The 22,927-nt window shown below is 30.7% G+C and overlaps 1 protein-coding gene across 2 annotated transcripts; it reads right to left on the bottom strand.

The window, feature by feature from the left end:
• Window positions 1–471: 471 nt before the first annotated feature.
• Window positions 472–21,097, bottom strand: LOC148277799 (alanine aminotransferase 1-like). Of its 2 annotated transcripts, XM_088232370.1 has the most exons (11): window positions 20,667–21,097; window positions 20,078–20,327; window positions 19,639–19,728; window positions 15,758–15,855; window positions 6,909–7,099; window positions 6,245–6,447; window positions 4,927–5,055; window positions 3,769–3,975; window positions 3,066–3,209; window positions 1,788–1,902; window positions 472–1,366 (listed from the first exon to the last, which is right to left on the bottom strand). In XM_088232370.1, the coding sequence occupies exons 2-11, from the start codon at window positions 20,318–20,320 to the stop codon at window positions 1,218–1,220; spliced, it is 1,569 nt and encodes a 522-aa protein (XP_088088496.1). In that variant the 5' UTR covers window positions 20,321–20,327; window positions 20,667–21,097; the 3' UTR covers window positions 472–1,217. The 2 variants fall into 2 exon arrangements, with proteins under 2 accessions (XP_088088496.1, XP_088088497.1); XM_088232371.1 differs by lacking the exon at window positions 20,667–21,097 and having other exon boundaries at window positions 20,078–20,504.
• Window positions 21,098–22,927: the final 1,830 nt, after the last annotated feature.

The following is a 22,927-nucleotide window of genomic DNA, read 5'->3' as shown; positions in this document are numbered from 1 at the left end:
TCCAATTATGCATGCCCAGCATACATATAATAATATGTAGGCATATATATATTATGTTTGTACATATTATATTATAACATTAGCAATTTTTTTTTTTTTTAATGTAACATAAATGGAATTTAATACTTTTGTCTTAAATAAAACGGAATGCTATCAATTTTAATCCAATCACAGGTTATTTTTTTTATAATATATTAATTTTGATGTATTTAATTAAGATATATTTAAATTATAAATTAATAAAAATTACACTAAAAGAATCAAAATTGGAATTGAATTTTGCCAAAAATGAACAGCAAATGAGATTATGAATACATAATTTGAGCAGGTCATTTTACCTTTGTCTGGAAATAAATATTTCATTACAAAAATTATGGCATTTCGCAATCATGGTACTAATTTCAACTCAACAGCTTTTTACAAACGATATTATTAGTTTGTTATCTATAGTTAAATTATTATTATCAATTATTTTTATCGATAAAACACGATTCCCGTCTAGTTTTCATAAATTTAAATACTAGTTAAAGCGCATTCTAGTTCCAATGCATTTATACACATAAGTAGCTAAGGTATATATTAATTACACTGACTTATTTAGTAAGCTTAAGTTATTGTCGAAATGTAAGACAAGTCACTTTACCTACTAATCACTGGGATTGGACAAATAATATTGGTTTATCAAATTCAACAGAAATTCAAAAACATTTAAAACAATATTCATATTTGTAAAAAGGTACTTTAAAAGGAAATTGTTAAAATAAAGCAAACTAGGTAAATGGAATGGTTAAAGGTATACAAAAAGTAATCACAGGAAGGATGCTAATTTTGCAAACACAAAACACAAATATTCTCATTTAAAAAAAAACAATAAATTAATGTAAAACCTGATAATACATTAAAAGTACATACATAACATTGAATCTACTAAATAACAAATTTGTATATTCTACAGACACATTCAGTTCCGAATAAATTACATTAAACAATATTCTTTATTTATTGTGTTAACCGGGCCATTACCAATAAATTGCATTCAAATGAAGGTGGCAGTGACTGTAACTTGCAGATACTTGTATGAATCATGTTCAAAACTAATATTATGTTTATTAAGTGTTTTGTGAAATGTGTATATCTTACTTAATAATAAAATCTCTAAGAAAAGATCTTCACAATGCAAATTTATCAAAAATGGCAAAAATAATCCGTTCTGGCGATTACTTGTACTGGTTAATGAATTCTTGGTGGAATTTGGAGAACTTCTGTAACATTTCCTTGAGCTTCTCAGTCTGCGGGAGGATGGTTGTACGGAAGTGATAAGTACCCGGCTTCTGACCAAATCCACTGCCGGGGACTATGCAGATTCCTTCAACAGGATAAAACCAATGTTGTACATAGTGTAATAAATTTATTCACAAAACCATAAGGAAACAATTTATTTAACATTTTTAGGTGATAATATAACACATAATGTAATCAAATTACGAAAATTCAGAGTAGATAACTTTTTGAGAATAATTTATTGACATTCATTTAATCAATATTACTCATTGAGATGTAAACATTATAAACTCTAACAATTATTTACACTACCAGTTATGTATAGATGAAATCGGCAGCGTCGTAGCTAGGGGCTTGTCATGGGGGCGGCTGCCAGGTGTGCTCATGCCTCCTAGCTACGTTATAATCGACAGCTAAATATAAGAAAGCCTGACCTAACCTGAAATTGTGAGTGCATCCATTGGAAATGAGTTTATTGTGATTAGAATAAATATACATTTACTAACCAGTCTTTTCAAGCAATTCAAAGGCGTAGTAAGCATCTGGTGCCATTCCCTTCTTTTTGGCAGCTTCGATAACCTTTGTTGGTAGTTTTATTTGGGGAAAAGCGTACATAGCACCCTGCATAAAAAAGTTAAATTTTTAGAATATATCAAATTTTGGGAGTAATAATTAAGCCTATCCACCTCGAAGTTGAAAAATACCTAGAACTAATAATGGTTTCAGAAATGTTATGTTATAATAAATACAGTAAAACCCCGAAATTAAGATTTTAAGGGACCAGCAAAAAAAATGTAAAAGGAGGGTGAGTACTGAAAAAAAAAATTAGCAAATATTTTTTTATTAAAAAATTTATAGAGAAGTGTTCAGACCATTTTTTAATTGCAACTTTTTAAAATATCATATTTATAAATAATAAATGTCTGTAAAACACAATACGCATATTTAAAATTACAACAAAAAAACACAAAAATGGAGGAAATAAATGTCTGTTAAGCAGAAATACACAAATTGTCTTTAAATTACTACTAAAAAAAAACACAAAAATGGAGGTAATAATTTCATCTATTTTAACTGATGTATATTCAAAATTATTTAACTTCAAATGACTAAATAAATATAAGTGTATGTCACTCTCCAAGCACAAGAGCTAGTCTATTTTTTGGAAATTTATAAAATTAAAAAATTATAAAAGTATATAGTAATAGAAAAAAAACACGTACCGTTTACATAACTATATAAATAAAAAATATTAAAAAAACTAACAAGTTGGTATAATGATAGAGACTAACTTCAGACTCTTGAGCTGTCAGTTTTCAGTTGGGGATTGCAATTTTTTTCCGACCAACAAGTTGGTATCATGACTAGAGACTAACTTCAGATTCGTAAGCTGTCAAAAACGCGAAAATTGCGGTGATAGAAAATGTCCGCATAATACAATAAATTGTTTTTAAAACCACAACTAAAATTACAAATTTCTCCGACAAAAAAGTTGATATAATTAATAATGATAGAGACTAACTTCAGACTCTTGAGTTGGGACTTACAAAATTATATGTAAATCGTGGGAAAACGCAAATTGCGGGGACGTAATTTCGGGATGCTAAATTAACATGTTTTGATACCAAGTCTTGCTTGTTGTGGTATTGATAATTGTTTTCGGAGTGTAGTCAGTTTTAAAGTTTATATAAATAGTCGATGGATGACGAGTCATAGCTTCTAGATGTTTTTAGACCTATTGTAAAATAAGGTAATGATGCTAAAGGATCATTTAAAAACCTTACCTGAACAGGATTACAGCTAAATCCTTCAAAGGAATTAAATGTGTCGGCAATCAGTTTAGCACGAACCCGTAGGGAATTGAGCACATTCGCCTTTTCCTTGGCGTACAATTCATAAGATGGGTCTCCTTTTTTCGGCGGAGATGCCTATAAAACATTTTTTAAACTTTATTCCCAAATAAATAAATACAAGTGATGTGTATAAACATTCACATGAAACGATGTGCTTTTATGTGAAAAAAAATAGGATAAAAGGTTATTGATATCTGAAAATAAATATATTATTAATTCTTTATTAAAATTCAAAGGTAGTCAAAAGATTTTTTGCAACACAAATGTTTTACGATATTTATCCCTGTATGACAATTGGAATGATTTTCATAAAGCTTTGGATTATACTTTAGCTATTTACTTACGAAAAGGAAAAAGAGGAAAATGTAACTAATATATTGTCAGTCCGTGTGCATTACAATTTTGACAAAAAATATTTTTATATTGGGGCATCTATAACTATTATTGGATGTTCCCTAATCATACGATATGGGTGGGACCAATACGAGGCGAGCTTTCTGAAGACGAACAGTGCCGCAAATCGGAGTAAATAATGGATTGGATCTGATTTTAAGAACAGTTTGTCTCCTGGAAAAAGTTGATTTAGTAGATATTCACACAAATTTCTAGAATTTTGTCACAATGAAAATCATACCACACAATCCATGACAGTCTGTCCCAGTACAGTGGGGCACAGCATGGCCGATATTGCCTTCATGAGGATAGCTCTCACGTGGGGACAAATATTGATGAGCTCCACGTAGCCCCCGCGCAGCCCACATTCTCCCATGTAGCCCTTGGAGCACGACATGAAACTGGCCAGCTCCAGTGAGGAGTAGGGTGGCCCCAATTCCGTAAGGATCTGAAACGGCACTGAGAATAAACAATACAGTAAAACCCAAGCTATCTGCAATGGTTGACCTTAAGTTGTATAGTTTTAATATTTTATTAATCTAGATTCTAAGATATTTAACTGTTATTTTGGTTGAAATTTTTTACTAAATCAATTTTATTTAGATTTTTTAAAAATACATCAAGGTATTTGAGGATACATTGGTATATTTATAGATTAAATATACCGATGCATCCTCAAACTCCAGAGGGTAAGGCCGGTTAATTTTGCAGGTTTTGTAAGTATGTGTGGATATTGTGTTTATTTTTTATTTGTATAAGGAGTACTAATTATTTCATTTTGTTATATTGTTACATCCTTTAAGATCTACTGGTTTGTAATTTTTTATTAAGTAAACCAATGAAAATAATTGTGTTAATGTTGTTGAATTAAAAATAATTTAATAATGTAATAAGTACATAAAATGAGCACTTTAGTAGCAAGTGGCCTTATATATGTCGCAGCCGGATTGTGATTTTGGCTAGCCAATATGTATTCTGCCTAAAATGACAATCAGGCTGCAACATATCGTTGCTTTAGATGTGACACCTTGTACATACAAACCAGTCAACCTTCCAAGAGAAAAAAAAAAACTCTTTGGACAATTAAGCCCACTGTACAAAGTGTCAGCAAGGCTAGGTACAAGAGGTCACTGGCAGTCAGTTTAAGCCTCTTATACATACAAGGTACCACCAGAAAGATGGAAAATTACTTTATGGACATTTTTACATCAAAACTTGAAATTGACAAAATATTGCAGTTACGAAGTGTCACATCTAGAGCAACTATCAACATGATTTATATGGACTTTTTATAAATTAATATACAAGTATACCAAAATACGATTTACAAAAAATATTTATACGTATGCATATTTAAATTACGATTTTGTAAAATACGTAATTAATGAACACTTTGTACCTTTTTAAACGAGTAGAACTTGGATCCTTCTGCATAGACATTATCTTGATAGACTTCATCAGCGAGTAAGAACAGTTTCTCTTTATATGCAAATTTGATAATTTCCTCAATGTTTTCCTTAGAAAGAACCTTAAACATCGCAGAAAGAAAAATATATTTTATTATTAGTATGAGTATAATTTTAAAAAAATTAAATAATCACTTACACAATACACATCAATCACATTAAATTAATAGAAGAATTCTGAAGTAAAAATATTCATGATATTAAAATATATAATAATAAACCTTAGACCTCTGATTAGTACAGTTCAGTGCCACACAGTGACGTTTATTTATAAAACAAATTTGATGAAATTATCATCATATCCCTGTCCACACCTAATGATGCATAGGACACTGTATTGGTACATTAAAGCGGGGTACATCGATCATGAAGACCCAGGAACATGAACTACCACCTTTCACCTTTCTAAACTATATTTTGTGTCAAACTTCCCAGGAATCGAATCCAGGTCGTCAACGAGCATTGTGTGCGTCAACCACTACACAACGAGGCGGACTTATCTCCGCTAGATTTCCTTATTCAAGATTTTTACTTTAAGAGTGGCCATTGAGTCAAAAGCACTCGTCCAGGATTCTGGTTCTATTGCACATACAGAACTGTATTCTTAATCTGCCTGTAGGTAGAGAAAAATCATGGTTTGTAAAATATAAACATAGATTCCACTAACATAGTTATCAGTGTATTCTATAGTTTTAACTACAATCATAATAATAAATAAATTCTCATTATTATAAAAATAGTACAAAATATGTAAGAAGTAGTCTTTAATACCACCAAAAGACCACAATCCAACACAGCGAATATATATTATTCTTATTCAGATTTTGTCGATAATGCTGGTCTCAGCCTTACATAGCGCAACGGACATTAATTTGTGCACCTATTGTATCGTCTTACACATTTTCAAATAAATATTTAATGACAATTTTGACAGGAATTGAACCCAAAACCTCTAGCAACCTATGTAGCAAACACGGGGCATATTCACCAGGACACTAATATCTATTTTATTTCCTTTCCTCGAGATTTTCAATAGAGTAGTCAATAGGGGGAAAAACAATTGTCCAGGGTCAGAGCCGGAGATACCATAGGTTCAGTTGGCACAAAGAACCAGACATTTGCTTACAAGTGAGAGGAGAATAATATGCTCATATTAATTTACAAACAAGCATATTTCCGTCCCTTTTCAATGAGTGATATGGCGCTAGATCCGGCGCTGTCCAGGGTTCTACATCTAGTCATATCAGTTACCTGTCCGGTAGGGTTCCCCGGGTTGATGATCACAAGTGCTCGAGGATTGCACGTTTTCCTGGCCTCCGTTAGAGATCTGCTCAGTTCATCAATATCCAAACTCCAGTTCCTGTCCTCGTTTAAGTAATATCCAATCTGATTAATGTTGAACTCAGCCAGCGTAGCGGAGTACAGTGGGTATTGTGGAATCGGGATCAAGACACCTGAAATAATTGTACATTATAATAAATGTGTGTAGATTAAAGTAGAAAGAATGTAGACCTGAAACGCAAGCTCTAATATGGAGTGTCTTAATGCCTAAATGGTGCCTATCTCAAAGACATAGGCCTCCATAGCGGTTAAGACACTTGACTTGCACACGGAAAGTTCCGGGTTCAATTCCCGGTGAGAACATAAAAATTGAATATGATTTTTCTCAAGTCTGAGTGTAATGTGATGTAATTCACTACTGTAATTGGGCCTCCTGGCCTGTTAAAAAAAAGACAAAAAAAGATTAGAGGCTTTCGAGATGTGCCCTGTGTCTTTTAGTCCAGCCAAATAAAGCCAAAAGATCGTCATCGACGACCTTCCAGGATGGCGGGAGCCCGCAGGTGTGAAGAAGAGGCTCTCCTGAGGCATCCGCAGCACGTATTAAAATAATTAGTTATTATATTTATTTTGGTACCTGGTTTCTTTCCATTTACATCACAAATGAGCAGTTTGAGTATGGATTTGATTGCATCAGACGCGCCTGCAAACAGTATCACATTGTTCCAGTCACAGGGTTGCCCATCACGGTTAGAGATGTATTCTGCAACATGGTGTCTTATTATCTCGATACCCGGGGAGTCGGAATATGATCCAACTGAACCACCCCTGAAATAACATCAAAACAATTTAATTGAATTTACCAGTTGTGTATTTATTGATCAAATCACAAATTTTGAGCAAGAGCATTTTAAAATTCAAAATTTTTTTGAAGTTCATTTTTATTTGTGGGGACCAGCGTAGAGTGCTGACTATAAATTATTGTCTTTGCGCGAGATAACCGACGCACCTATATAAGGGCGCGCATTACGTCACTCGCCTTCTCTGCCTCCATCGGCATTCCTGTTTACAACTTGTTAGTGTCTCAATTTTGTATTTTATTGTAAACCAACCGCATTATTTGTACGCAAAATAAATTATAATTGAATGTAACATTATGTATTTTATTTTACTTAAGGTTAAAATATAAATTATAGCTGTGTTGAGTTTTTAAGAAGAGCTGTGTTTAAATTTAATGAAACATATTGCGATTAATAATAGATACACAATTGATTTGATAAATACTCTTTTAAATAGAAAACCAAAGAAAAAAAACAATTTTTATATCATGTTAACAGTAATTATAATAATGATAATAAGAAGAATTCTTTACATAAATATTATATCCACAAATGTATCCAAATTTTTACCAAATAATGTCAAACCTGCCTTTTATACAAATAACAATATAGGTAAATTATTGCTTAATAATAAAGGTTTATTATGAATGACTTAAATTCAGGTGTTTACCAATTAAAATGCAATTCTTGTCCTTCATTTACGTTGAAAGAATATCAAGAAATTGTGATATTCATGTTAAAGAACACACGAGATGTCTTCACAATAAGTGGTCAAGACGATTGACTCACGCACGGAGGGTTCCGGGTTCGATTCCCGGTGAGAACAAAAAAATTAAAAATGTGATTTTTCTCAAGCCTGGGTGCTCTGTGATGTAATTCACCACTGTAATTAGGCCTCCTGGCCTGTTGTGGTGCAAAAAAAAAAATGTAAAAAAATAACAACTTCTCTGATTTCGCAAATCACCTAATTAATTTTAACCTCGACTTTAATAAAGATACAGGAGTTAAAATCCTCCATACAAATAATAAAGTATTAAAAGTAAATAATATGGAAATATTTCGTATTAAGAAAGCTTTAAAAAATAATGTTTCTTTGATCAATAATCAAACAATCTTTCAATATAGCCCAATAAACAATGTTCCATTGTAACGGTCACCATACCCATTAAACTCACACCCCTCCCTTTATCCCCTACCTCTTTTTTCAACTATTTCTCCCGCAACATCAAACATTTTCATTACCTAATTAGTGCATGTAAGAGTTGCCTACTAAAAGCATAGCATGTTGGTTTTATATTTTTGTGCAACAACTATGGTGAAGGCGTATAGTGGGTTTTGCATGTTGGTTTAATTGATATTCTGACGAAGAGATAGGCACGTCTCTAAACTGGTAGACATAGAAAAGTCAAACTCGGTAAGTGGTTATACACAAATATTTAATAACATTTAGTAAAATGTTCGACCACAAAGTTAATGCTCTAAATATTAATAATATAGTATTTAATTATCTACAAGTTGGCATATAACAATACGATTTAGCAAAAATTGGTAGCTTGATATTCTACTTAGCTGACTCCTAAATTAAATCCACGAAATGTCAATTTTAATTCCATAAAATAAGTTTTCATGGTAAAATATTGGACAGTTTGTACAAGAAATGTGTATTAAGCTATGCAGAATTATGCCCATACCGTATTCAGAATTGAAAACATTCTTATATAGAATTCTAAACAAAAGAAAACAGAGGTAAACATACTAAATTACTTTAATAAATCAAAGAAATCGATTAAGTGTCAGAACAAAAAGTTCAAATCACTATCAACATCTATGTATCGAATCGATTTGTTCTGCAAATTGGAATTTCCCCCCACAATACGGTAGATGGATTCCAAATATATTTAAAGCAGTTTTTTTTAATAAATTATTTTATTTATTAGTCAAGCAGTAATAAATAACTTATTCAATTTGTTGATTCTTAATTTAATGATCGTCTTCCTTATCACTGCTCGATACTAAACTAAAAATAAAAGTTTTTTTTAAATCATTATTTGCATTTTCAACCATCTTTAAAAAGTCTATGATTTTGGTTTGCTTGCTTGTTCACTGCAGATTTTCTGGTATGAAAGTCAACTCCCTTTGGAATTTTCGGCTTCTTTCAGCGGATGGGTCTGCATTTAAAAAAGTGATACTAAAATTTTCGCTAGGGCTTCTTATAAGTTAAAGTGAATATTTTATTTTACAATTTTCATCACTGTTCTTATCCTCGAAATTGGTTTGAATGCCTGAATCCATTTCCAGCAAGTCTAATTTGCCAATTTCATCTTCTATCAATCTTGAACGACCTGAATGTTCTGAATGTTCATATTGTCAAAACCGTCGCCTCTGATCGATTTTGCAAGTTCTTCAAAAATTTCAATTTCTGGTGATGTACATGCATCATACTATTAAACATAACAGCTTTCATAATGTATGTATTCATTATTGGGATACTGTTGATTACAATTATAATCTATGAATAACATATCCACAAGGCCATTTTGTAACACTGGAGAGCAAATTATTACGAGCTAATCTAAACTTTTCCTATCTGCGTTGATTGTTGAATGAGCGTTATCTGCACAAAGTTTATGTAAACACTGTTCAATGTTCAATAACTAATAAAAACAACACTCATAAAAAATACACAAATTATTTATATGTTACGACTATTTATGAAGGTCGGAATTTAATATTGCGACGATATCTTCTGTTTTATCGATCCTTCAAATAAGCTAATTATGTCACCGTGCGGTGGCATAATTGCTAACCCTGTTAACCAATCCTCAACATTAATTTAGCCGCATCACAAAAAGCATTAAGCAGTTACAAAGAATTTTCTGAAGGTGAATTTGAAAATTTGATTAGTGGAAGTGTGTTGCATCATTCCTTGGATATTTATTTGGATTTCAATACACAATTAATTAACACAATGCATTTGACGCAATAAAAAAATATATAATAATATATTATATAATCACACATGCAGTAAGGAGTTAGGAAACAAACAGTATTTTAGGTTAGTAAAATTTGTGAACTTATTTATGTTTTAAAAAAACATAGCATGAGTAAATGTGAAGCTTTTGTGCTTAATTTATGTTTTTTTTTTGCAATTATTATAATATTAAAACAAGACGATCCGTGACTCCATGATGAAAACGGAGTTAAGATCAATCTACAATCACTTTTTGCACACAAAGCTTTACCTTCGATAATGAAGATGGTAAAAATGTAGAAACATTATTACTTAATGGAAAAATTCTTATCTCCAGTAAAGACAAAAATTTTGAGGGTATAAATTCAGCCGGGCATGGAAATAGGCTAAAACAAAATATTTAAATATTATTCACTCTTTATGCTAGCTAAAAATAATATGTAAATAAAAATTTAACTACCATTCTTACTCATACAAAATATTATATTTATGAATTACCCTGTCTGCGTAATCTATAAGTGTGAAAGCACTACAATTAATGATATGAATCACAAACGTATATATATTATGGACCTATCCCATTAAAAAAAATAATAATAATTGATAAAATAAGTACAGTAAAACTACAATTATCCAGATTAATGAGTGCCAGATGTTATCCGGATATGCAGAAATCTGGTAATTGAATTAACCATTAAATTAAGGCAATGTTTTGAAAGAAAAGGAAAAATTTACTCTAAGATCACTTGCCTTCGAATAATACAGCGAATTGGAATAACATAAAAAAACTTATTGAAACATGACGAAGAAACTCGTTTACGAACAACGAGGTCCTTATTTCGAGGTTTTATTTCCTGATAACGATCCGGATATTGATTTGACAATCCGGATGGCTGGAGTTTGGATAAACAGAGTTCGACAATAGGTTCTATTTTTTAATTAGCTGTTTGAAACTTGCTAAATGAGTATTTATTTCTTCTAATTTTCATATATAAAATTAACGTTATTATTTAAAACTAAAAAGTCTTAAAACTGAGGCTATATAAAAATATATTTCTAAATCTTGCTAGTTAAAATAAAACAACTTTAAGTAATATGCCTTCATTTATTGGAACCTTCATACATATTCACTAAATGTAATAAATAACTTTGATGAAAACCCAACTGCTGATTGAGATACACAAAGATAACTTTAGAAAATAATTTAATGCAAATATAATTATACATTTCTTACTTCATTTTAACCTATTGCGACAGATTAACGAGTCGGACTCGTAGGAAGTAACCAGATCCAAATGTATAAACTGCGAGTCACTCTCATAGCAACTTTATTTATTTGTAAAACTACAATTATAAACAAATTTATAAATGTAACCAATTTTGTCATATTTTTTATTTATTTATATCGTTCTATACTACTAAAAGATTTCTACGTCTTTCCCTTATAAATAATACTAAAATTTATCATTTAGGCCCCGTGGCGCAGTTGGTTAGATGGCCAACTGTGAAACCGGCGACACTTTTCAGAGTTCGATTCCTACCAGCTGCAAAAAAAAAATCCAAGAATGATTATTTCCTCAATTGGTCTGGTTGTTGTGTTGTATTTTCATAACCTCCTTACATATCCCCTCTTTCCCACTTGCTGACAAGCCTCTAAAATAGAGACTTAGCGAGTTATTCCTTAAAAAAAAGTAATAGGTTTTCTTCCCCTTTTTAATAAGCAAAAAAAAATGCCACGCTAAGTCTTGAATATTTTTTTTTAATACGGTTTTAATGGGTTGTGCAAATTATAAAAAACACTTCTATTCGCATTGCTAAGAAAAATATTTAATTATAACATTAAATATGCATTGTTTGAGCAGCACGCTTATTCTGTCACAATTTCGTTTCATAAGTTCGTTCATTCATCAAATATCTATCTCACTCTAACGCATTAAAAATCATATTTCGCTCTCGTTCTCTCCCATACGATACAAATGAATTTACGAAGCGAATTAGTTACAGAATAAGGCCACAGTATTAATTGGATATAGTTATGCAGAAAGCGTCCAACCGTCAAAATGCTAAAAATGAGTAATGCCAGTTTCGATAGCATAGTACGATATCTTTTTGTGCTGAAAACGTCCAAGCTCCTAGTGATATCCTTTTTTGCCAGTCAAAGAAATTTCTAACCCACATAACAGCTAGCACTGTTAATATTAAGTTTTAAAAACGTCAAAGTGATTTGAGTGTTTTCTGTGGCCCTTTTTAAATTATTTTTTAAGTTTCTAGCACATAAAGATATCGTAGTATGCTATTGAAACCGGCATTAAACCTTTTTTATGATTTTGAGGGTTGAACGCTTTCTGCATAACTACGTCCAATTAAAGCCATGTATTTTTTATCTTGATTTTAGTGAAATTTAACTTACAAGTAAAATACCTCATGAAATAAATACGAAAAGTGCAAATGACTTGATAATTATGAACAAATATATTTTTTTAAACTAGTCTGTTTTTTGGTTGGCTGGATGATACTGCTTTTGGAAATAATCCAGCTAAAGTGCATGTATTTTTTGCTTGAAGTTTTTATAAATAAAATAAATAATGTTGACAAAAAAGGATTTTCCAATACGTATGTATAAATATAAATGTAAAATGTAATGGGTAATATAATATATTAATGATATGTAGTATATGTATAAACTTTTTTTTTTTTTTTAATAAAAAAAGAAATATTAGCGTTTTTATAATTTACCCTAATATTTCAATTTTGGTGGCCATTTTCAACGAGTTGTAAATAACTCACTATTAGAAAACAGAAATCAAGTTGGGGTAGAGTGGGGTTTGAACCTCAGACCTCCGGCCCGTGAGTCCGCAACACTAGCCACGGGACCACAACCCGATTTGTATGTGAATATGTATGTATTAAATATAATATGAATATGTATGTGCAAATATACACAATATAAATGTGTGCACGTATGCATTAAAAGTGCCCCGACTCAACATGAATTTTCTAGCGAGTCGGGGCAAGTTCACAGGCATGGGTCGTTCCTGATTGTATCGCTATAAACTGTGTCTCTGTCCCTAATAAATGTATGTACAACATAATAAATAAAATCAGTACATAATCGTAAATTCGCTTATACCCGTGGACATTAATACTACACCGAGTGCTATTCTAAAGGAACAGAATGATTAATCAAGAATATTTTATATACATAATGACATATTGAGTTTAAATGTTTTGTTAGAAGCAAAACTGAGATCTCACACCCTTTCCACCGGCGATATGTATTGAGCCACTGTTTAGATGCGGTAAATAGAATATCATGAAATAACACTATAGTGTTAATTGCGTGATACGCAATATGGTTTTGTAACCAAGTACAGTATCTACATTTTACTAAACTGAAGTAGTCAATTTATATGCTCTGTGAAAACTGAAGCAGAAAAGCATTAACTTTTAAAAGCTATAAAAACTAATAAAGAATTAAGAATAGTCCAGAAGGAGCGTAGAATCATATTTGAATATATCGGACTGAATCGGAATGTCCAAAATCCCCCCACTTTCGCCGAGCGCATTCGTTATGTCGCCGCGTAATGTTGCACGATGGGAAAAAAAATAATCATAACACAAATGTAAGGTTAAAAAAAGCAATCTGTTAATTTCTCTAAAATTTTATTGTGCACACGGAAATATAGAATTGACACAACAGAGTAGATACGTAAAGGGTCTTTTAATAAGAGTAATGGAATAAATGAACTTTGAACTTAAAATATAAAACATATTTTTATATCATGTTAAATAATATTTGATGTTTTAAAGATAATGTCGGTCTAATAATGTCCACCACAGAGTTGTTTAATTCAAGGTCCGATTTTCATTAGTTCTCTCATTAGATGAGCAAAGTAGGGTAAAAAAATTTACTACCCTGGCAACACTAACGAAATTTACATTTTCTTTTCTTCGACAATCTGACTTGGCAATTTATTTTTTAGAATTTTATGATGCTGTCAGTTACAACATATATAATATATGGACAAACACCTTTTCTAAATATTGGATTATAAGAAAAAAAACATAATTTACATAAATAACCATAATATAAATTGAATTAAACTCTAATATTCTACTTTTAAAATGTTATTTTTAATATTTTTTACTATAAAAATGTTCTATTATTCAGTGTTCTCACATTAAAAAGTATATTTATAGTGATAAAATTGAATATTCAAGCTTATATTTTATTATTATTATAAGATGTGCAGTGATTAAAGCAGTGAATACAATGCAAGAAGTCACCATGAATAACAAACATAATGCCTGTTTATTTAAGCTGTGTGTAACTTTTGAAGTACTATATTTCTTTATTATTATAAAACATAATATCTAAAAATATTTTTTGCTTTTACCGCTGTAATACAGAAAACAGGTTTATTACTGCCACATATCATAATACTGATACCCCAAGGCACTATTGAACGACCTGATAGAAACTCATTTTATGTGAACTAGATATAATGCTTCGACAATTTTCTTTAATGCAGTTTATGTTATTTAACCCTTTTTCAAAGAGAGCTGTTTTAAAACAACATGAACTTTGACAATTATTTGCTAAGTGCTGACCATATTCATATTTTTCTTTTTTGGAATTGATTTAGTGAATCATTTTTAGTAACATATTTTTTTGATTAGTTGGGTTTACTGCGAACAAATCTTTTACCATAAATAAACTACCGTGTTTGCATTCCAAATTCTGTCATCTGAAGAAGCTATTTTCACCAAATTTAAATGGTATTTATTTAAATTTCATTATAGGTATTTCTTAATAGTATACATTTATTAATTATTTCTGTTTTTTTACGCATTATGTAAATATAAAATATGATTTATAAGGTTACAAAAATGTTTAATTTATCTTAATTCCATTTACTCCTTGCAATGACTGTTGTTTTGAAATTGGGTTAAATAACTCTTAAGCTATTTGTAAAAAAATAGATGTAGAATTATTTTAGTAATGCCAGTACACATAGTCAAATGTTAATTATTTTTTAAGTTTAAAAAAATTAAATATGATTGATATTTTCAAAATGTATATATTATGATACATACATATTTATGCACATATCACCATTGTGGCAATACACATACACAACATATTGACATTGAATCTGAGGTCAATTTAAACTGTCATAGTCCTAATTGAGCAACGTTACTATGTGATAGTAGGTTCATATAATCCATAAAATTCATAATTGTAATTTATCACTAGAGATCTATATTCCGATAACAATATTTTTTATCATCATCATTCCCTCTCCAGACCCAATGGTGCATAGGGCACTGTATTGGTACACCAATCACATTGTACCTTGATAATTTTTTGTAATATAAGGGCAAGACAATCAGTCTTACGCCTCAGGTGATAGTCCAGGGACTATGAAATATTGTAGTGCAAAAATAGCTTTTTAAATAAATATTTCATGTCTACCATGTCGGGAGTCAAACCCGAGACCTCTTGCACGGTAGGTAAATGCGCTGACTATTACACTATAAAGCGGACAATCTTTTATACACGCAGGAGAAATCTACATAATACTTTCCTGACAAAATCGATTTTTCTTTAGCAAATCGGGATACGAGTGTGTAAAATAATTTGTAAACATGAGTAAATAAAGGTAAACATATTACCTGCATCCCTTAAGAATGGCGCTTGCTTTTGCCTTAACATCGTCGGGGAAATGGGAATCCTTGAGAAGAACTTCAGGATACGATACTATGGCGAGAACCTAAAAGAAACAGTCATTTTAATACATCATCAAATCGTTATCCGCACCTAATGATGTATGGGGTCCTGCATTGGTAAAATAAATAAAACATATCTCAAATATCTGTTATAGTGAAATACTGCAGTGTAAAACCACTATATAAACAAATATTTCACGTCAACTATCCTAGGACTTCAAGTATGAAAGTGAACTATTTTCTCCGGTCGATTTTTTTCAGGATTTTTGCCCGAGAGTAATCATCGAGTCGAAAACACTTGTCTAGGATTCTGGTTCTATTCCATACGTAGAACTGTATTCTTCATCCATTTTAGTATTAGGTGTTGACATAAGTTGTGTCCGTTTTTTCCAAATGAACAGAACAAGAGGACACAAGGACATATTTTTAAAAGGTATGTATGAAAACATTTCTCCACAATATCCATATTGATTTTGAAAATACAATTAATTTTTCTAAATCCATTTAATTTATTTTTATCAGAATTCGTAGTATGTGATATTTCCCTATTAAGTTAATGAGGCGCGTTTAAGTGTTTTCCAGGTGGTTTCTTTATAAATTTGTCTCGAGTTAGTTGAATACCACCCATTTTTTCTTAATAACATGCTATGTCTTTCTTAATCGCCCTACGTACTTAAGATATACATTCTGCATTGGGATCACATTCTTCCGTGATAGTCGAAAATTTGTCATCAATCCATGATGACTCCATTTCATCTATCACTATACCGTGTTTTTTGGAAACTATCTTTGAAGATACGTTTCTACAATTTTGAAGGAATGCATTAATTTAATTCTTGTTTTTCAAAATTTAACATTCCGTGGACCTGTTTATGTTGTACGAATAGCTGATCAGAGAAATGATTCATCACCATAAGAACATCTAATTATCTTTGTCTGAATCATATTTAGTTTATGAGTGATTTTTATTTATTCGTATCAGCACTGCAGTTTTTCCGTTTTTTACTCATATTTGTAAATATATAAGGGCGAAATATTTAAATATTCCCAAATAAATGGACAAAACACACAACGCATTGACACACGTCCAACGCAAGACTAAATCTGTTTGATGTTTAACATTACTTTAAAGACCAACTGCAGAGGCGAACAATTTTTGCACTAATAATAAAAACCTGTAAAAAACATGGGCAGAATGGTGAATGTTACACAGTGTGTAAAGTGGCCACTTAAACCAGCCAATGACAGCTCATAAGCCCTGTAAATGCCTAGACTTCCATATTTCCTTCTCAATAATGTTTTCCCTCTCTGTTACAATAAATTCAAATAAAAAACTTTATTTTTTAATGTGCCTAATAGCGAATTGTGTGAAAGAAGAATGTGCGAATGTCGAGGGCCGCCTGTAAACATCTACAATGTACCATAGTAATATAATACAGTAGTCACGTTTTATCGAGTGATTTCAATTAAAATCAATTTGAAGTGGCAAATCAATATCTAAAAGCTTCAAACACATTCTCCGTAAGTTAATTGAAATGTTTACCGATGAATTAAAAAAAAATAATTGATGTGGTCATTTTAACTTTTTATAGGACCAAGTGGTACATAAATACACCACCAGAAATAAGGTATTTATTTTCTAATATTTCATATTAATAATAAGTCTAATGTCTCAAGAGTATTGTAATAGGTTTATTATCTTAAAAAAGAACATATTTTATTAAGTTTACAAGATGTAATTCAAGACAAAATATGTGTTAAAGGGTTAAAAAATACATTTTCCGTACATCATCATTTGTACATTGGATAATAAATATATGAGATTTAACTGTGATAAAGCATTTTTTAATTACGGTAAGTTATAATAAAACTAGGTAAAAATAATTTTAAAATATAAAAACAAGATGAGGTATTTGATTATAATAATATTAACCGAGAAGAGTATGTTTGTGTTTTGAAACATACTGCAGACTGTTTACTATATGATGTGTAGAAATTATTTTTTATTTGCCTTTTTTAGATAAAAAATCAACTTTATTAAAATTTTCAATTCATTGAACCTAGTAGTATTTTTTTTTTAACAATAATATCATCTACATTCATATTTACCTGTGATCTGCCATTATTACATATATAATTTGTTGGTATGTTTGTCAACTTGTAAGTCTAATTTTACAACACTTTCAAAGATATTTCTTTTGAATAAAAATATATTGTTATTTAAAAACAATAAGATGTAAAGAAAAGACTAATAAAAAATGTAAATATAAAGAAGACAAGAAATACAGTAAATATGATAATGACACATTCCAGAATTAATTAATTTATTGTGTGAATTTGTTGTTAAAAAATGTGTAAACATACTTATTTCATGTATTTTATAAAACCTATTTGATTATATTTTTTTGCATTGACTTGATATATTCAGATACAAAGAATATACATGTAGATGTTTATATTGTCTAGTTTACCAGAAACATGTTTGTATTAATGTTAATTTAAACTGGTTATCCTCAGTGGACATGTAGACACTATGATAATATATAATAACATAACATTCAAACTCTCAACAACCAACCATTTTGTTAATTATAATACCTACTATCCTGTGGGTATTTTTCCTAGAAATTACAGTGTCATGTATACAAGTAAATATAAAGAAAGTTCATTAATAAAAAGTATTGGGGATACCAATCCTATGCGATCATTTTACAATAAATATGATCTAAAATTTAAAATTGAAGGATTAAGGGTGTATGGGGCACTAATTTTTCAATATTTCCAACCACAGCCATAGAATTAGAATAGTCCAGAAACCGCATCAAACTGAATCCGACTAAACTACTCACAAATGAGTAGTTTTACGTTTTGGCCGTTAGGTACTCTGTAGACGTCTCTTAGTAGCCAACTGCCGATTTAAATTCAATTATGCCGTGTTGTGTCGTTTGCAAGTGTCAAAATACTGCTTTGATTAAAGGGGAATACGGTAAGATCACATTTCATGTATAAAAAGCGAATTCACAAGTAATATAATTTAAGAATTCAATTATTTTACCATCTGTCAGATTGTTATATTGTTAAATAAAAGTACGTCAGTACGTGGACATTTTGTTAGTATTGCTAGGGTAGTCGAATTTTTTACCCGGCTTTCTATTAATAAGCGTTAGTGTAATATCAAACGGTATTAATTTACATAATTATTAAATTATTATTTAATGTTTTTTTTTTACGTTCGCCTAGTAAAAGTACCTGTTTTTATAGTCCAGTCAGTAAAATATATTTTTTTGTAAAATATAAAATAACATATCACATAATTATCTTATATTTGTGTGTATTGTTCACGGTCTGGCAACATTACGGGGCCACTTCAAGCATGCGCGCAGGCGGTTGTCGGGTAGAAGGGGGGGGGAGACTTTTAGGCACAGTAAGATGTATACAAACTTGGTTCTACGCGCCTTCTGGTATATTGTAATTCTATGGCCACGACATTGCATTCTTCTTAAAAATATAACAAAATGTAAAAAACAGAATGTCCATACAGTTATATCTACTATTGTATTTGGCTTTAATATTAATGAGTCTTTTGTTTGAATCCATAAAATGAGCATATAATATTGGTACTATAAAATGCTGAAATACTATGTCATAAATTATTATTGATGAGTGTTCAATAAGTACATCAACACTTTATCTTATGATTTTGTTTCCAGTTGGAGTCCATCTTGATAGTAAAGATAAATGATCTAGATTGAGTGTGCGTGTTCATTGGAAGTATTAAAATGAGATAGGAGTATACATTGTTATCATAAGTTTAAAGGCGTTCTCACCTGTCGGATAAATGTCATGGGTACTTGCCCCATGGCATGGCAGTCTCCAATGTTGGCCTTAATTACTTCACTGAAAGGCTTAGCTGCTCCCTGTTAAAGTAAGTCAAATAAAAATATTATTATAATTGTTCTAGGTACTAAATCTTGTAAATATATATAAACAGATGTGTCAAGAAAACGTGCGAGCAAATATTTGAAGCGGTATTTAAAAAGTCAATAAAATACACAACGAATTGATCGCATACTCGATTTGATTTTGAACAGCTATTAGTAAATGTCACGTTAAAATTAGAAAACTACACTGTGCAGACATTAATTGGGTAACTTTGGCCAGTAAATTTCAAAGTATGATTAAATTGCTACGGGGTCAAAACAATTGAGCGTTAGATAAAGAAAGCCGGACCGCGCCGACATCGATTATTTTCATTACTGTACGTACCTTTGATAATTCCTTTTCAATCTCTCCCGCCCTGATGACGAGAGGTCCTCTGACCGCATACTCCATAATTTTAAGATTTGGGTTAATATCATCCATGTTAACACACTTTTTTTCGGTAGCCATGGTTCTCGATGTAATATTGATGTGGACGTCAGCCGCCTTCGACACCTTTCCCACGTTTGTAGAATCGGCTGCGCGGGCCCAGTGCAGAGAGCGGGCGCTTATCAACCGCTTCACTGACATTTTTAGGCTGTGCTCAACACAGATAAAAATATTATATCACACACAAACAATATCAATTATCATTAATTGAAGGGTCACAATCATAAATTGAAAAGAGGAGCGACAGCGTAACAATGAATTGTTTCAATATTATATTTGCTACGCTGTCAACGAGACGTCACCTTCCGCCGTACGTTTTACTATCGGAGAACACAAACAACGAATACTCCACTTGAAATATTGTGTTATGCAATGTTCTAGGTAAATCCAGTCTTAGGTCAGTAGTTTATCGTGTAAATAAAGCGATATTGTTTATGTATTTCAACAATATTATCTTATTAACAAACTACAGCACTATTTTACATACCTTATATTTATCCTAATAGATACTATTCAAGACAACGCTGACGACCGGATGAACGTTTTCAAAACACTAGTAACTGGTACCGTATGAAATTTTAGATTGTTTTAGCTGCATAACCCTAACAGTTGAAGATAAAAATAGAAAATTTGCACGTGCCTACATCTCGTACTGATACATACGATTGACACAAAGTAAAATGAGAAATGAGCTATTTTTAAAATAACTTATCACTTTTTCCTGGCTCATAAATTCAAATTCACATTCTTATTTACTTTTCAGCATATTGAGGAAAAGAGTTGGATTTTAATTTGGAAGTCCACATTATTTCAATGTTTAAATTATGTATATAAGTCATAAGATTTTGTAGATTTTCACTTGAATTTGCCGGGCGATAAAATTTGCTTGTGGCGCCGAACGTCGGACTTGGCCGGACTATTTTTTAATTTAATTTATTATGGCTTTTACCATTCTTGGTAATATAAGTCAGAAACATATAATATTTACAAATGTTAAATGAGATCAAAACAATATTACAGAAAACAAGGGGACTATCAATAACTGTCTTGTTAACGTTTTTTAATTTTTCGACAGTTTAGTCAAAAATGAAATAATATAATATATGTTATTATCATACAGCTTTGTTGCGGGGGAGGTCTCATTAATAATATGTAGGTACTTATATTTGAATCAACATAATCATTATTATTAATATTTTGTGTATAATTAGTGGTCAAACATTTGATTAAATATTAGTGAATAGCTCTATGGTGAATAGTAATTAGATAATTAAAATAATAATAATGTTTTTTATTCCAGTAAAATATTTAATAGTGTAGAGTCAATTCTACCATATAAAACAACAAAAAAAACATATTTTCTTTCATAGATCAATGTAGATATAACTAAAGTGAACACATTTTTAGAAGATCCTCCAAATAAACAAAAGAAATGCGTGATATTGGCGTGATCGGTAGGGGCCAGTTTTTCAACCAAATTATTAATATCTCTTGCTCTCCTTTTTAAAAACTTTTACATTGAATGTTTTCCAATAAATACAATGTAAAAGAAGCAAAAATATTAAATTACGTATTGATTTAAGTCAGTAGGTACACGCACAGTGGATAATGTTTTAGATAATTAAATATACCAGACCAAAACAGAGATTTGATAAATCCTTATGGGTGAATTAATATAGGAAAGGACTTATGAAAAAAAATGTTTACAAAATAAGTATAAAACTACAAATGTTTTGAACATACTTAATTTATTATAATGTTTCTACCTCTCTAATAGAGTAAAAAATCGTGTTTAGAGAGGGAGTTCATTTTACATTAATTTTTATTTATAAGTGTATAAGGTACATATATATATTATATTTTATTTATATTTCATTTTTACTATCTAAAACTGGTTCCTTAAAATTAGATATTATATTCTAAAAGCTACATAATTTTCTACTGTATAGGGTTCAGGATAGGGTGGGTCTCTGTGTTTTTTAAAATTTAGATTGAAATGTTTTAGTTTTTGATATTGATTTCAAGATTTCTGGAAGATTATTATTTTTTAAATACCAGCATGAGTATAATGATTTCAAGCTGCAGTTGTGTTGGATCTATGTAAAATTATTTGGATATGTAGGGTTTTAAGAATTTTGTAAATTAGAGATTTTTTTTACTGTGTGTATAATAGATGCTTTTTTTAAAGATGTCATCAATTGAGGGTACATCTAGTTCTTTAAAAATTAAATTTGAAGGGTAAGTTCTAGTCTATTTTAATATATCAACAACGTTTTGAGTTTGTCCAAATTTTTGTAGACAAGAACTAGATTAAACCCCCTAGGGAGCTGTTAATATTAACATATTACAACAGATATGAAGACACTTCAGAGAAGGAATATAGAAGTCTAGGCATCCACTGGGCTTATGACCTGTCATTGGCTGGTTTAAGTAGCCACTCTACACACTGTAAAATATTCACTATTCTGCCTATATTTGAACATCTATATTCCTTCGATTTTTCCATCTGTTGACGTTTGCGAAGTTAAAAAGCTGAGACGTTTATTTTTGGTAGTGAGATTCAACTGATTGAATTATTTCACCAACATACAACGCCTGAAAATATTTTCAACTTTTATGTTTCTTCTTGAACCAGGTGGATTTATCAACAATGTTTTTAGTTTGTCCAAATTTTCAAATTTCACAAACGTCAACAGATGGAAGAATAGAAGGAATGTAGATGTTCAAATATAGGCAGAATGGTGAATG

The sequence above is a fragment of the Micrasema longulum genome, unplaced genomic scaffold, assembly GCF_059751315.1.
Source record: "Micrasema longulum isolate JH-2025_06_02 unplaced genomic scaffold, ASM5975131v1 h1tg000978l, whole genome shotgun sequence".
Taxonomy (NCBI): Eukaryota; Metazoa; Arthropoda; class Insecta; order Trichoptera; family Brachycentridae; genus Micrasema; species Micrasema longulum.
This window is presented reverse-complemented; position numbering and strand designations above follow the sequence as displayed.

Excerpts from the sequence above, each read along its gene's own strand:
- LOC148277799 (XM_088232370.1), bottom strand. The coding sequence starts at position 20,320 with ATGTCAGTGAAGCGGTTGATAAGCGCCCGCTCTCTGCACTGGGCCCGC. Across the intron at positions 6,448-6,908 it reads TGTAAATGGAAAGAAACCAG|GTGTCTTGATCCCGATTCCA; the intron begins GTACCAAAATAA and ends CAATTATTTCAG. Across the intron at positions 3,210-3,768 it reads AGACTGTCATGGATTGTGTG|GCATCTCCGCCGAAAAAAGG; the intron begins GTATGATTTTCA and ends AATGTTTTATAG.